This window comes from Carlito syrichta, unplaced genomic scaffold (genome assembly GCF_000164805.1).
Source record: "Carlito syrichta isolate Samal-C Ts95f unplaced genomic scaffold, Tarsius_syrichta-2.0.1 Scaffold312205, whole genome shotgun sequence".
Lineage (NCBI taxonomy): Eukaryota > Metazoa > Chordata > Mammalia > Primates > Tarsiidae > Carlito > Carlito syrichta.
The window spans coordinates 85,519-96,365 of NW_007256301.1; the positions used below are offsets into that span (position 1 = coordinate 85,519).

At 49.2% G+C, this 10,847-nt stretch overlaps 1 protein-coding gene across 1 annotated transcript; it reads left to right on the forward strand.

Moving 5' to 3' along the window:
• Positions 1 to 10,169: 10,169 nt before the first annotated feature.
• On the forward strand, positions 10,170 to 10,415 carry LOC110596689 (ubiquitin-like protein 5). Its single transcript, XM_021718466.1, has one exon. The coding sequence runs from the start codon at positions 10,194 to 10,196 to the stop codon at positions 10,413 to 10,415; it is 222 nt and encodes a 73-aa protein (XP_021574141.1). The 5' UTR covers positions 10,170 to 10,193.
• The last annotated feature ends 432 nt before the right edge of the window (positions 10,416 to 10,847 follow it).

The window sequence follows — 10,847 nt, forward strand, 5'->3', positions numbered from 1 at the left end:
GGGGTCCGGGAGGCTGTGGGGGATGGTGGCAGAGAGAGGACTGAGAGGGTCCAGGAAGATTCGCAGGGGCAGGGAGAGGACGTGGAGGTCCAGGAGGCTATGGTGGGGCAGAGAAAGGACTATGGGAGTTCAGGAGGCTGTGGGGGGAGGCATGCTCACAACTCACTGTAGCCTCAACTTCCTGGGCTCAGGTGATCCTTCTGCCTCAGCCTCCCGAGTAGCTGGGACTACAGGTGTGTACCACCACACCAGGTTAAATTTTTGACTTTTTTTTTGAGTCAGAGTCTCACTCCATTGCCCAAGCTGGAGAGGAGAGGCACGTTCGTGGGCACCCCAGCATCGACTTACTGGGCACAGGCAATCCTTCTGCCTCAGCCTTCCAAGTGGCTGGAACTACAGGTGCGCACTACCATGCCCCACCAATTTTTTGATATATTGTGGAGACGAGGTCTCACTAAGTTGCCCAAGCTGGTCTCAAACCCCTGGGCTCAGGCAGTCCTCTCGCCTTGGCCTCCCAAAGTGCTGGGATTACAGGCTTGAGCCACTGTGCCCAGCACTAGTTTTTGACTTTTTATAGAGACAAGGTCTCATGGTGTTGCCCAGACTGGTCTCGAACTCCTCAAGCAATCCTCCTGCCTCGGCCTCCCAAGATATTGGGATTACAGGCAGGAGCCACCGTGCCTGGTTTATTGTGAGGATCAAATGAGACAATGCAGGAGTGCTGGGGACACCGCGAACCCTTAAGGATGGGAAACTTCCACTCTCGGTGGTCAAGATTCCACTGATGTCAGTGCAAGGATGGAGCATCCAGCATCTCTAGAACAATCTCAGCTCTTCCTGGAGCTGGAGGGTGATGGAGGTTCAATGCCCAGCTCCTCTCTGCGCAGCCTGTGGAACTAGCCTGGAGGTGACAAGAGGCTCTCTTGTGGATTTATTTGTGTCGGTGCCTGGCAATTTTCATAACAAATGGGTGCACACAGGCAGGACGCAGATTCCCAAGGCCTGGACCGCAAAGGGAACACCTACTAAATCAGGGCCGTGGATCCAGCCCTGTGTCCTCCTCCACTTCCTCATGTTAATGAGCCGACAGATTCCAATTACTAGCCCCATGGAAGGGCCTGCATGATGGAGCTTGACGGCAGCCTTGAAAACCAAATAGCAATACATGCCGGAGCCGAAGCACTTTCAGAGGCCTGTGTGCCTCCTGATGGACAGTGGCCAGAGAGTTTGCGGGAGAGCCAGGGCCCAGCAGAGGCGGGAGGGGGCTGGGAAGAGGGGAAGGGGATTTCTGTGGAGTGAAGTGAGGAAGGACTTGCTGGGTGTGCTGTTGGCAGCCCCCTCCGGGAGGGCGAGAGTCTACTTGGGTGAGTTGTAATGGGATCTAGGCTCTCTCTAGCTCAAGCAGTTGGTAAGTTTGTAACTAGTGCTGTGTGACCTGAAAAATGGGCACAATGATACACACTTTCCATACTTATCAGGGTTTTTGAAGGACCAAAGGAGGTGCTCGGATGTGGAAGCAAAGCACTGTGGGGAATGCTAGGGGCGGTTATGGACTCAGACTCCTGGAGCTGGAGGGTGATGGAGGGTCAGTGAACCCCTTGTTTTACAGCTGAAAAGGATAAGGCCTGGGGAGAGGGGGGATTTGCCCAGTGTCCTCAAGTGACTTCATGAGTGAGATGGAATCAGGTGCTAGGGCTCTGACGCTAAGCCAGTGACCACTGTCCCGCCCCCCACCTTGTCCAGCTTGCTTCCTTCCTGGCTGTCACCTCAGGTGCAGAATCCCAAGACCTCAGGCTGTGAGTCTGGCTGGGTAGAGCACGAGCCTGCCCACTTGCATCTGTGGTCCTCTGGCTTCCCTGGGCAGCGATACCCCTGTTGTATGAATGCTTGAACTCTCCTACACATTGATGTTTTTGTTTGCTGCATAGCTGGTAGTGTGCAGTCTCCCCTGCTGGTAGCCTGTTGGCCACAGCCTGGCTGTGGTAAGGTTTGTTTCTCAGGTGATAAGTGTGGACGATGCGTGCCCTTCCTCCCAAGTGGCAGCCCATGAATTCAAAGAGGTTGGGAAGAACTGGCATGAAAATGTCAATAGGTTCTCTTTCTAGATGAGCCATTCATTCATTCAGCAGTAAGTCACCAAACCATAACATGTGATTCCATGCCTGTTCTTCCATTACATCCTGCAATGGTGTGGCACTGATCACGAGAGGGACTGGAGGAAGGAGCATGGTTGACTCAGAGAAGTGCATCCATAGTCTTGGAGATCAAAGTGTGCCTGGCAGGAGGTAAGGAGAGGTCATCATGGCCATGATTTCGTGGTTGGACCATTACAAAAACCTAACTGGGTTTCCCAACCACCCCTCCCACCTCCCAGTCTTCTCCACACAGCAGCTGCATGGGTCAGGGTTCTCCAGAGAAACAGAAGAGCCTACAGCCTACAGGAGAGATACACATGTCTCCTAGGTCGATATATAGATAGATATAAACACATACAGAGATACACACGTACATACATAGATGACAGATACATACTTAAACACATAGATAGATACAGACATAGATAAGATAGGTAGGTATGTAGATAGGTGGATAGGTAGATGATAGAAGGATAGATAGCTAGATAGGTGGGTAAGTAGGTAGATAGATAGGTAGACATAGATAGGTAAGTAGATAGCTAGATAGGTGGGTAGACAGATAGTTGATTGGGTAGATAGGAAGGTAGATAGATGGGTAGATAGCTAGCTAGATGGGCAGATAGATAGCTAGATAGATGGGTAAATAGCTAGATAGTTGAGTGAGGAAATAGAAAGGTAGATAGATAGATGGGTAGATAGCTAGGTAGATGGGTGAGTAGATAGCTAGATAGTTGGGTAGATAGCTAGATAGGTAGATGGCTAGGTAGGTAGGTAGGTAGATAGGAGGGTAGATAGATAGGTGGATAGCTAGTTAGATAGGTGGGTATGTAGGTAGATTAGAGAGATGGGTAGATAGCTATGTGGGTAGATAGGTAGATAGGTGGGTAGGTAGCTAGATAGATGGGTAGGTAGATAGGTAAGTTGATAGGTAGATATAGATAGATGGTAGATATGTAGGTAGATAGCTAGATGGGGGTAGGTAGATAGGTAGATAGCTAGGTAGGTAGGTAAATAGCTAGATAGCTAGTTGGGTAGGTAGACAGGTAAGTTGATAGGTAGATAGATATAGATAGGTAAATAGATAGACGGGTAGACAGGTAGGTAGATAGTTATATGGGTGGGAAGATAGATAGGTAGATAGCTAGGTAGGTAGGTAGATAGCTAGATAGGTAGGTGGGTAGGTAGATAGATACATGGGTAGGTAGATAGGTGGGTAAATATCTAGATACATGAGTAGCTAGTTAGATAGGTGGGTAGATAGCTATATAGGTGAGTAGGTAGCTAGGTAGGTAGATAGATAGGTGGATAGGTAGCTAGGTGGGTGGGTAGGTGCATAGATAGGTAACTAGGTAGATAGGTGGGTAGGTAGATAGCTGGGTAGATAGCTAGATAAGCGGATGACTAGATAGGTGGATAGATAGATTCAATTTAAGGCATTCACTCACAGCCTACAACCTACAGGAGAGATACACATATATAGCCTGGTGAATCTGCTCTTGGCAAGCTGGAGACCCAGGAGAGCGGATGCTGTAGTTTAAGTCCAAAGGCCCAAGAGCCAGAAGAGCCAATGGTGTAGTTCCAGCCTGGAGACCAGTGAGTTTGAGATCTAGGAAGAGTCGATATTTCAGTTCAAGTCAAGGCAAGAGAGAACTGATGTCCCACTGGAAGGCAGTCAGTCAGGCAGTCAGGCAGTCAGGCAGTGGGAGGCCAAGTCTTTGGGATCTTTTCAGGACCTCAGCTGATTGAATGGGTCCATTCATATTAAGGAAGGTGACCAGCCTTACCTGGTCTACTGACTCAAGTGCTGACCTCATCTGAAGCACCCTCATGGACATACCCAGAAGAGGGTTTGGCCAAATGCCTGGGCACTGCATGGCCCACTCAAGTTGACACAAAATTAACCCTCATTGCAGCTTACAAAACGGTTGTTTAAACATAAGCCAGGTCCTGCCATCCCCGTGCTTAAGATCCAATCTCCTTACATGACCTACAAGGTCCCCTCCCTCTTCTCCATCTTCCCCTCATTCACTGCACTCCAGCCAAAGGGGCATCCTTTGAACATCCTGCATTTGTCTCTACCTCAGCCCTTCTGCAGTTGTTGCACCCTTTTCTTGGGATGCATTTCTGCTGCATCTCTGTGACTCTGGCTCTTTCTCACTGTTCAAGTCAACTCAAACATCGCCTCCCCAGAGAAGTCCTCCCTGACCATCCCAGCTGAAGTGGTTCTCACTCAGTCACTCTACAGTCCATCACTCTGCTTGTTTTTACCATAGCTCTTAGAATGAGCTGAAATTGTCCTAGTTATTGATTTGTTTATTATTTCTCTTTCCCATTAGAATATAAGCCCCACAAGAATTTGGTGCACTAGTGCCTGGTGCACATAAAGCTTTCAATAATTATTAGCTGAATGAATGAATGAATCGATGGGGCACATATTTTAACGGAAAGGTGTTAAAATGGCATCTCTTCACCTTCTTGGAGGGGAACATATTCTTTGTGTCCAGGTTTGTAAAAATCAAGCAGGCCCCAGGAGTTCGGTTCGACCCACGCACTCCACAGTCAGCCCCATTTACTTGGACACTCCCCGAGGAGCAAGTCCCTCGGGGGAACACCTGGATGGGAGGAAGGAGGCGGCCGTGGAAGGGAGGTGTTGGGTGTTTTCCAAACCCATCTTCTCATCACGTATACATTTTTAATGCCGTCAGAATTTAATTTGTTACACAAAGCTGGAAGCAGTAGCGCTGCGTGTAAATAGCAAACCGTGGGGAGACCGCCCTGCTCAGCCGCTTTCTGCCAACCGGGTCTATTTCCATCCCCATTTGATGCGTGAGCTGCTGTCCCTGGTGCTGAAACAATGGAAACAGCCGGGCGCCGGGGCTTCGGGCGGGGCTGTCGCTGTCCGAGGTGCTGGAACCTCCCCGCCTCCTGATGTCACACACTCCAGAAGCAGCCGGCAGCTGTGGTCAGCGCGCCCTGCCATTGTTGGCAGTGACAGCTGCCGGAAGTCACAAGGCTGGGCTGTCATTCCTCTTTCATTCAGCATCTCTTGACGCTTAGCCAGCAGCTGCTGCAGTCGTCCGAGCCTGCTCTACGGAGGGCGGCAGGGCAGTGGAATGCGAAGTCCTTCTGGCAGCTCCACAGGGTATGTCCAGCCTCACGTGTTGTGAGCCACATCAATACTGCCACGATAAAGGGCAGAAGCGCCACAGAGCTTGGCTCATAGCTTCCACTTACCATGACACTCGCCAGGCCAGCCTTAGACGGCATGTTCTGTAGTGAGACCTCTGCCCCAGGGGCCTGTGTATGCCCAATGGGCAGATATGATTCCAATTGTCTCGAGATGGAAAACAGGGCACAAGCTCTGTGATCTTGTGGCCCACAAGGAGTGACCGATGATAATTTAAATTTTGGAGTGAAAATGTGGCTATTTAAAATGTTTGCAGGCTGGGCGGTTTGGCTCAGCCTGTAATCCCAGCACTTTGGAAGGCCGAGACAAGAGGATTGTCTGAGCCCAGGGGTTCAAGACCAGCCTGGTCAACTTGGTGAAACCTCATCTTTACAATAAATTTAAAAAAAAAATAGCCGTGCTTGGTAGTGCATGCCTGTACTTGGAAGGCTGAGGTGGAAGGATCACCTAAGCCCAGCAGGTTGAGACTGTGGCCACCATGAGCATGCCACTGCACTTCAGCCTGGACAACAGAGTGAGACTCCAACTGAAAAGAAAATGGCTAGGCTAGGTGTGGTGACCCATACCTGTAATCCCAGCACTTTGGGAGGCTGAGGCAGGAGGATCACTTGAGCCCATGAGTTCAAGACCAGCCTAGGCAACATAGCAAGACCTCATCTCTACAGAAAACATTAAAAAATTAGCCAGCTGTGGTCCCAGCTACTCAAGAGGCTGAGGCAGAAGGATTGCTTGAGCCCAGGAGGTCAAGGCTGCAGTGAACTGTGATTGCCTAGGTAACAGAGTGAGATCCTGATTCAAATGAATAAAAAATGTGCTAACAATTTTGAGGTATAACATACAAGGTATGCAAATCTTAAATACTTGGCTTTGTGTGTATTTGTGTAACCACATGCCACTCCCACCCTGTGCCGCCTGACAGACAGCACCTTCCACCAAAGATAACTACTCTTCTGATAGCTGTCACCATAGATTAGCTTTTCTTATACTCGAACTCTATATACACGGAAGTATTCAGCATGCCCTCTTCTGAGTCTGATGTTTTCATCCAGAGTTATGTCTTCCAATTCTTCCATGTTGTTGTGTAGCAGTAATTCATTCTTTTTCATTGCTGTGTTATACTGTCTGTGTGATGAAACCATAGTGTATCCATTTTGCTGTTGAAGGACATTTGGATGGTTTCCAGTTTGAATAAAGCTTTGGACACAGTTGTGCTTGTCTTTTGAAGGACAAAGTACTTCTTTATGTTGGATATTTGGGGGGCACCCCCCAAAACCTGGAATTTATTTATAAAAATTTGTGACGGGGTGTAGTGTCTCAAGCCTGTAATCCCAGCACTTTGGGAGGCCGAGACTAGAGAATTGCCTGAGTCTGTGGGTTCATGACCAGTCTGAGCAACTTGGTGAGATCTTGTCTCTACAATAAATCAAAAAATTTGCCAGGCATGATAGTGCACGCCCGTAGTTCTGGCTACTTGGAAGCCTGAGGCAGAAGGATCGCTGGAGCCCAGCAGGTCGAGTGAGTGTGCCACTGCACTCCAGTCTGGGTGATGGAGTGAGACTCCAGCTCAAAAAAAAAAAAATTGTGTATTTATTCTTATATGTATAAACTTCAGTCACCTTCAAAGTACTCTCTGTTTGAGGCAATCCATTTCTGTTTGATGCTTTTCTACTGCTCAAAACAGTTTTTGAGCTCATCAATTTTAATGCCTTTTAGTGCTTCTGCTGGTTTTTGTTTCACCTCTTCCATGTCAGCAAAATGCTTCCCTTTACTCTCTTCATACAGAGAAACAAACAAATAAAAAAGTCACTTAGGGCAAGATATGGTGAATAGGAAGGGTGGGGCATGGGGCCATACCATTTCTGGTCAAAAACTGGTGAACACTCAGTACAGTGTGGGCAGGTGTACTCATAAATCACTCACCATGAAATGGGCAAACGCATTGAAAGAATCTCCAAGAAAAAATTCACTGAAGCCAACACTCTCTCACAAAAATAGTAGCTGGTACACTGATGCTGATGAGTTCCTGGAACACTTGCTTAGCGGGGGAAGTCTGTATTACAAGGTGGTCGCCCTCCAAAAAATAATCCTGGGTTTTTTTGGTCCCCTCTTATATACCCAGGAGTAGAATTGCAGGTCATAGTGTATACATACGTTTTCAATGTGGTTGTATTGATTTATAGTCATTCAAAAAAAATTAATTTCTATTTCTGATTTTGCTTTTTCTGTGTTTTCTAGATCAACAAGATGTCCTGGGGGAGGGTTTGTTTAAATAATTGTGGCTTTAGAGTTTTCTAGGGCACCCTATTGATCAATATTGATTAGCTGACTGTTCCTTACTAATCTCTGCCTAGAAACCAGAGATGTTCGTCTCTCATACCTCTCCTCTCTCTGGCTGACCCCCGTAATGGAATGTGAAAGAGACAGGGAAGAGTGTAAGATGAATTGCCTCCTCGTCTTCCTCCATACCCCAGGCTAGAACATGCCTGAGAGAGGAATTGGCTGAGGAAAGCCAGGAGCACAGTCCTCACTGCAGGGTACCAGGGGAGTCCCAGGGCTGCAGACACACAGAAGCCAATTACAACTCGACCAGGAGCTCTGTGTGCCAGAAGCAGGAGGGACAGGCAGCAGGGGACAGGGCACCTTCTCCTTTCTTCTACCTTCCCACCTTTTCCTTAGATTTTATGAGATTTGGAGGCAATATATCCACTGCTGACATTGTCATACTAAGATCATATGAGGAGTGCCTCATAGACTGCCCTAACCTTCATCTGTCATTAGAGGACCCAGTGCCCAGAGCTCACAACTCCCGCTGGCTGTCCTCTCTGACACTGAGGTCCTGAGATTTCCCACCACACACTCCTCTGCAAAATGAACCTCTCTGTCTGCTTCTCTCTCTGTCGGTCTCTGTATCTCTCTATTTCTCTCTCTGCAAGTCTCTCTTTGTCTCTCTCCACCTCTCTCTGTCCCTGTCTCTATGTCTATGTCTCTGTCTGCCTGTCTCTGTCTCTCTGTGTTTCTGCCAGCCTCCTCACTCCTTCCCCTGGACCTCTCTAACGCCCTCTCTGCTTTTTCTCCCACTTCCTCTTCTCTGCTGTACTCTTTGGAGAAAAGCACTCTAGATTCAGGACAGCTCACATGACTTGTGCAGGTAAATGAGGCTCCTGTGTCCACAGGTTCTCGTAGCCCCAGCAGAGGCCACACCAGAGACAGTAATGGGTCGTGCTCCAAGAGAGAGAGCAATCCAGCTGTGCTGACAGGATTGGGACCTCCCACCTGCCATTCTACGGGGTTTGGGGGACCTGAGGGTTAAGAACTCAAGGCTTAGGATGAGGAGGGAGCATGGAGCATGTCCATTGTGTACCTTGGCTCAATGCCCTTGGCCTAGGGAGTTGGAGGCCAGCAGGCAAGGTGGGCCAGGAGAGGTGCAGGGTCAACCTGGGAACATTCGAGGATTACCCAGAGCCCTGGCATGCTTTCTGGGGAGTTCTGAGGACGATCTGCAGGACTGGGGGTGAGCACTCTGCCCAAGGTTACTAAACTCCACCAACAGCCTTCAAGGCTGCCTGCAGGTCACACAGGACATAAACTGAAAGCCCGCCAGAGCTGTGGGGGCCTCCCTGGCCCAGCAGACCCCCTGGCCTGAAGATGGCCAAGGTCAGCACTTTCCCTCTCCATGCCGATCAATAGGGCCCTTGGCGATGACCTCCAGTTCAATTATGGCTTCAATTATGGAATAAAGAGGCTGTTACTACTCACCCACCTCTCATTAAAAAATGCTGCACTGGGGGCTGGCAGAGACCGGACCTGGGGCGATCATTAGCCCACTAATTTGAAATCAATTTAAAGTGCATTTGCTTAATGGTACGAGCATTGTGAATTATCTACAAATTGTTAATTTAGTTGAACGTCACACCGGATTTTCGTTTTATAAATTGCATTTTGGGGTTGGCAAATGTGAGTGTGTCCTTCCTCTCTCCACCCTACCTTCTCCCTCTTTCCCCCCCAAAAGAAAAAAAAGACAAGGTTGATCATCTGTCTTGTGGTCTGAGCTTCAGTGTTTGAAGGAATTAGGGTGGAACAGGAATACTGTAAGAGCTTGCACACCTGTGACCCACTGGTGCATGGTGGCATCTTGGGGAGGAGCATGGAACAGGGCAGGGACCCGGAGGAGCTGGCTTGGCTCTGCCTGTCTCAGAGTGGGAGGGGGCCATGCCCTCTGCTCTGTGGGCCACTGCTCTGTGTGGAGCAGGCGACGGAGCAGGTGCCCAAGAAGCAGCTTCCCGGGATGCGTGAGCTCGGGGTGGCTCAGGGCCTGTTTGTCCTTTACAGCAACCACGTGGGGACGAGGCTGTTGGCTCAAGTGGTGGAGTTTCACTGTGGATGGGCACCTTCAGATGGGAGGTGGCGCTGGGTGGGCCCTTGGGACTGGCAAGGACTCTATACCAAACCTGTTGGACCTCGTTCGACTGTTCCTGAGCTTCTGTCCTGTGCCAGGTACTGGGCTCGAAACTGGAGCTCAATTGTGAATAAGGGCCCTGCCCTCAGAAGCATCTGTGTGTGTTGCCAGGTCCTCACCTGCTTTTGTGGGGACTTTAATTTGTGACTGCTCTGTGCCAAGTGCCTTCTCAACGTTGCCTTGAATCCAGAACACTGAGTTAGACATATCTCTGGACTCGTTTAACAGATGAGGTGACTGTGAGTGGTTGACTACAAACAATGCCATGGTTATTCTCCTCCTTGTAACCCCATCCATTTGCAACATGACTTTGAAGTTCCACCCATTAAGAGGTAGAGCCAATGGCAGGAGTTGGATGCCCAGGCGAGTAGGCTGTGGCATCGCTAGGCTCCAGGCGATTCTAGCTCCAGCCAGGATGATCGGGGTTGTCTGCAACAACTGTCTGGGGAAAAAGGGCTGCGTTAAATGCAACACTGATAACACCCTCGGGGACCTTAAGAAGCTGATCGCAGCCCAGACTGGCACCCGTTGGAACAAGACTGTCCTGAAGAAATGGTACATGATTTTTAAGACCCAGGTGTCACTGAAGAACTATGAAATCCACGATGGGCTGAACCTGGAGCTTTATTATCAGTAGATTCCCTTTCTCTGCCACTTCACCCCCCACACTGGTATGGATGCTTGTTTTTAAAAACTCATGTTAATAAAAACTTAAATGCTAAAAAAAAAAAAAAAAAGGAAGAAGAAGTAGAGCCTGCCAGGTGTGGGGGCATGTGCCTGTAGTCCCAACTACTTGGGAGACTGAGGTGGGAGGATCACTTGAGCCCAGGAGGTTGAGGTTGCAGTGAGCTAGGATCACACCACTGCACTCCAGCCTGGGCGACAGAGTGAGACTCAACGAGAGAGAGAGAGAGAGAGAGAGAGAGAGAGAGAGAGAGAGAGACAGCGCCTATTCCCCTACCATGTGACCACAGGCTGGCCAGTGACTGACTTGAACAGCAGAAGGCAGCAGAAGAGCAGAAGTGAAGGTGTTTCCATCCTGATGCCAAGCTGAGGGTGGGTTAGTTCC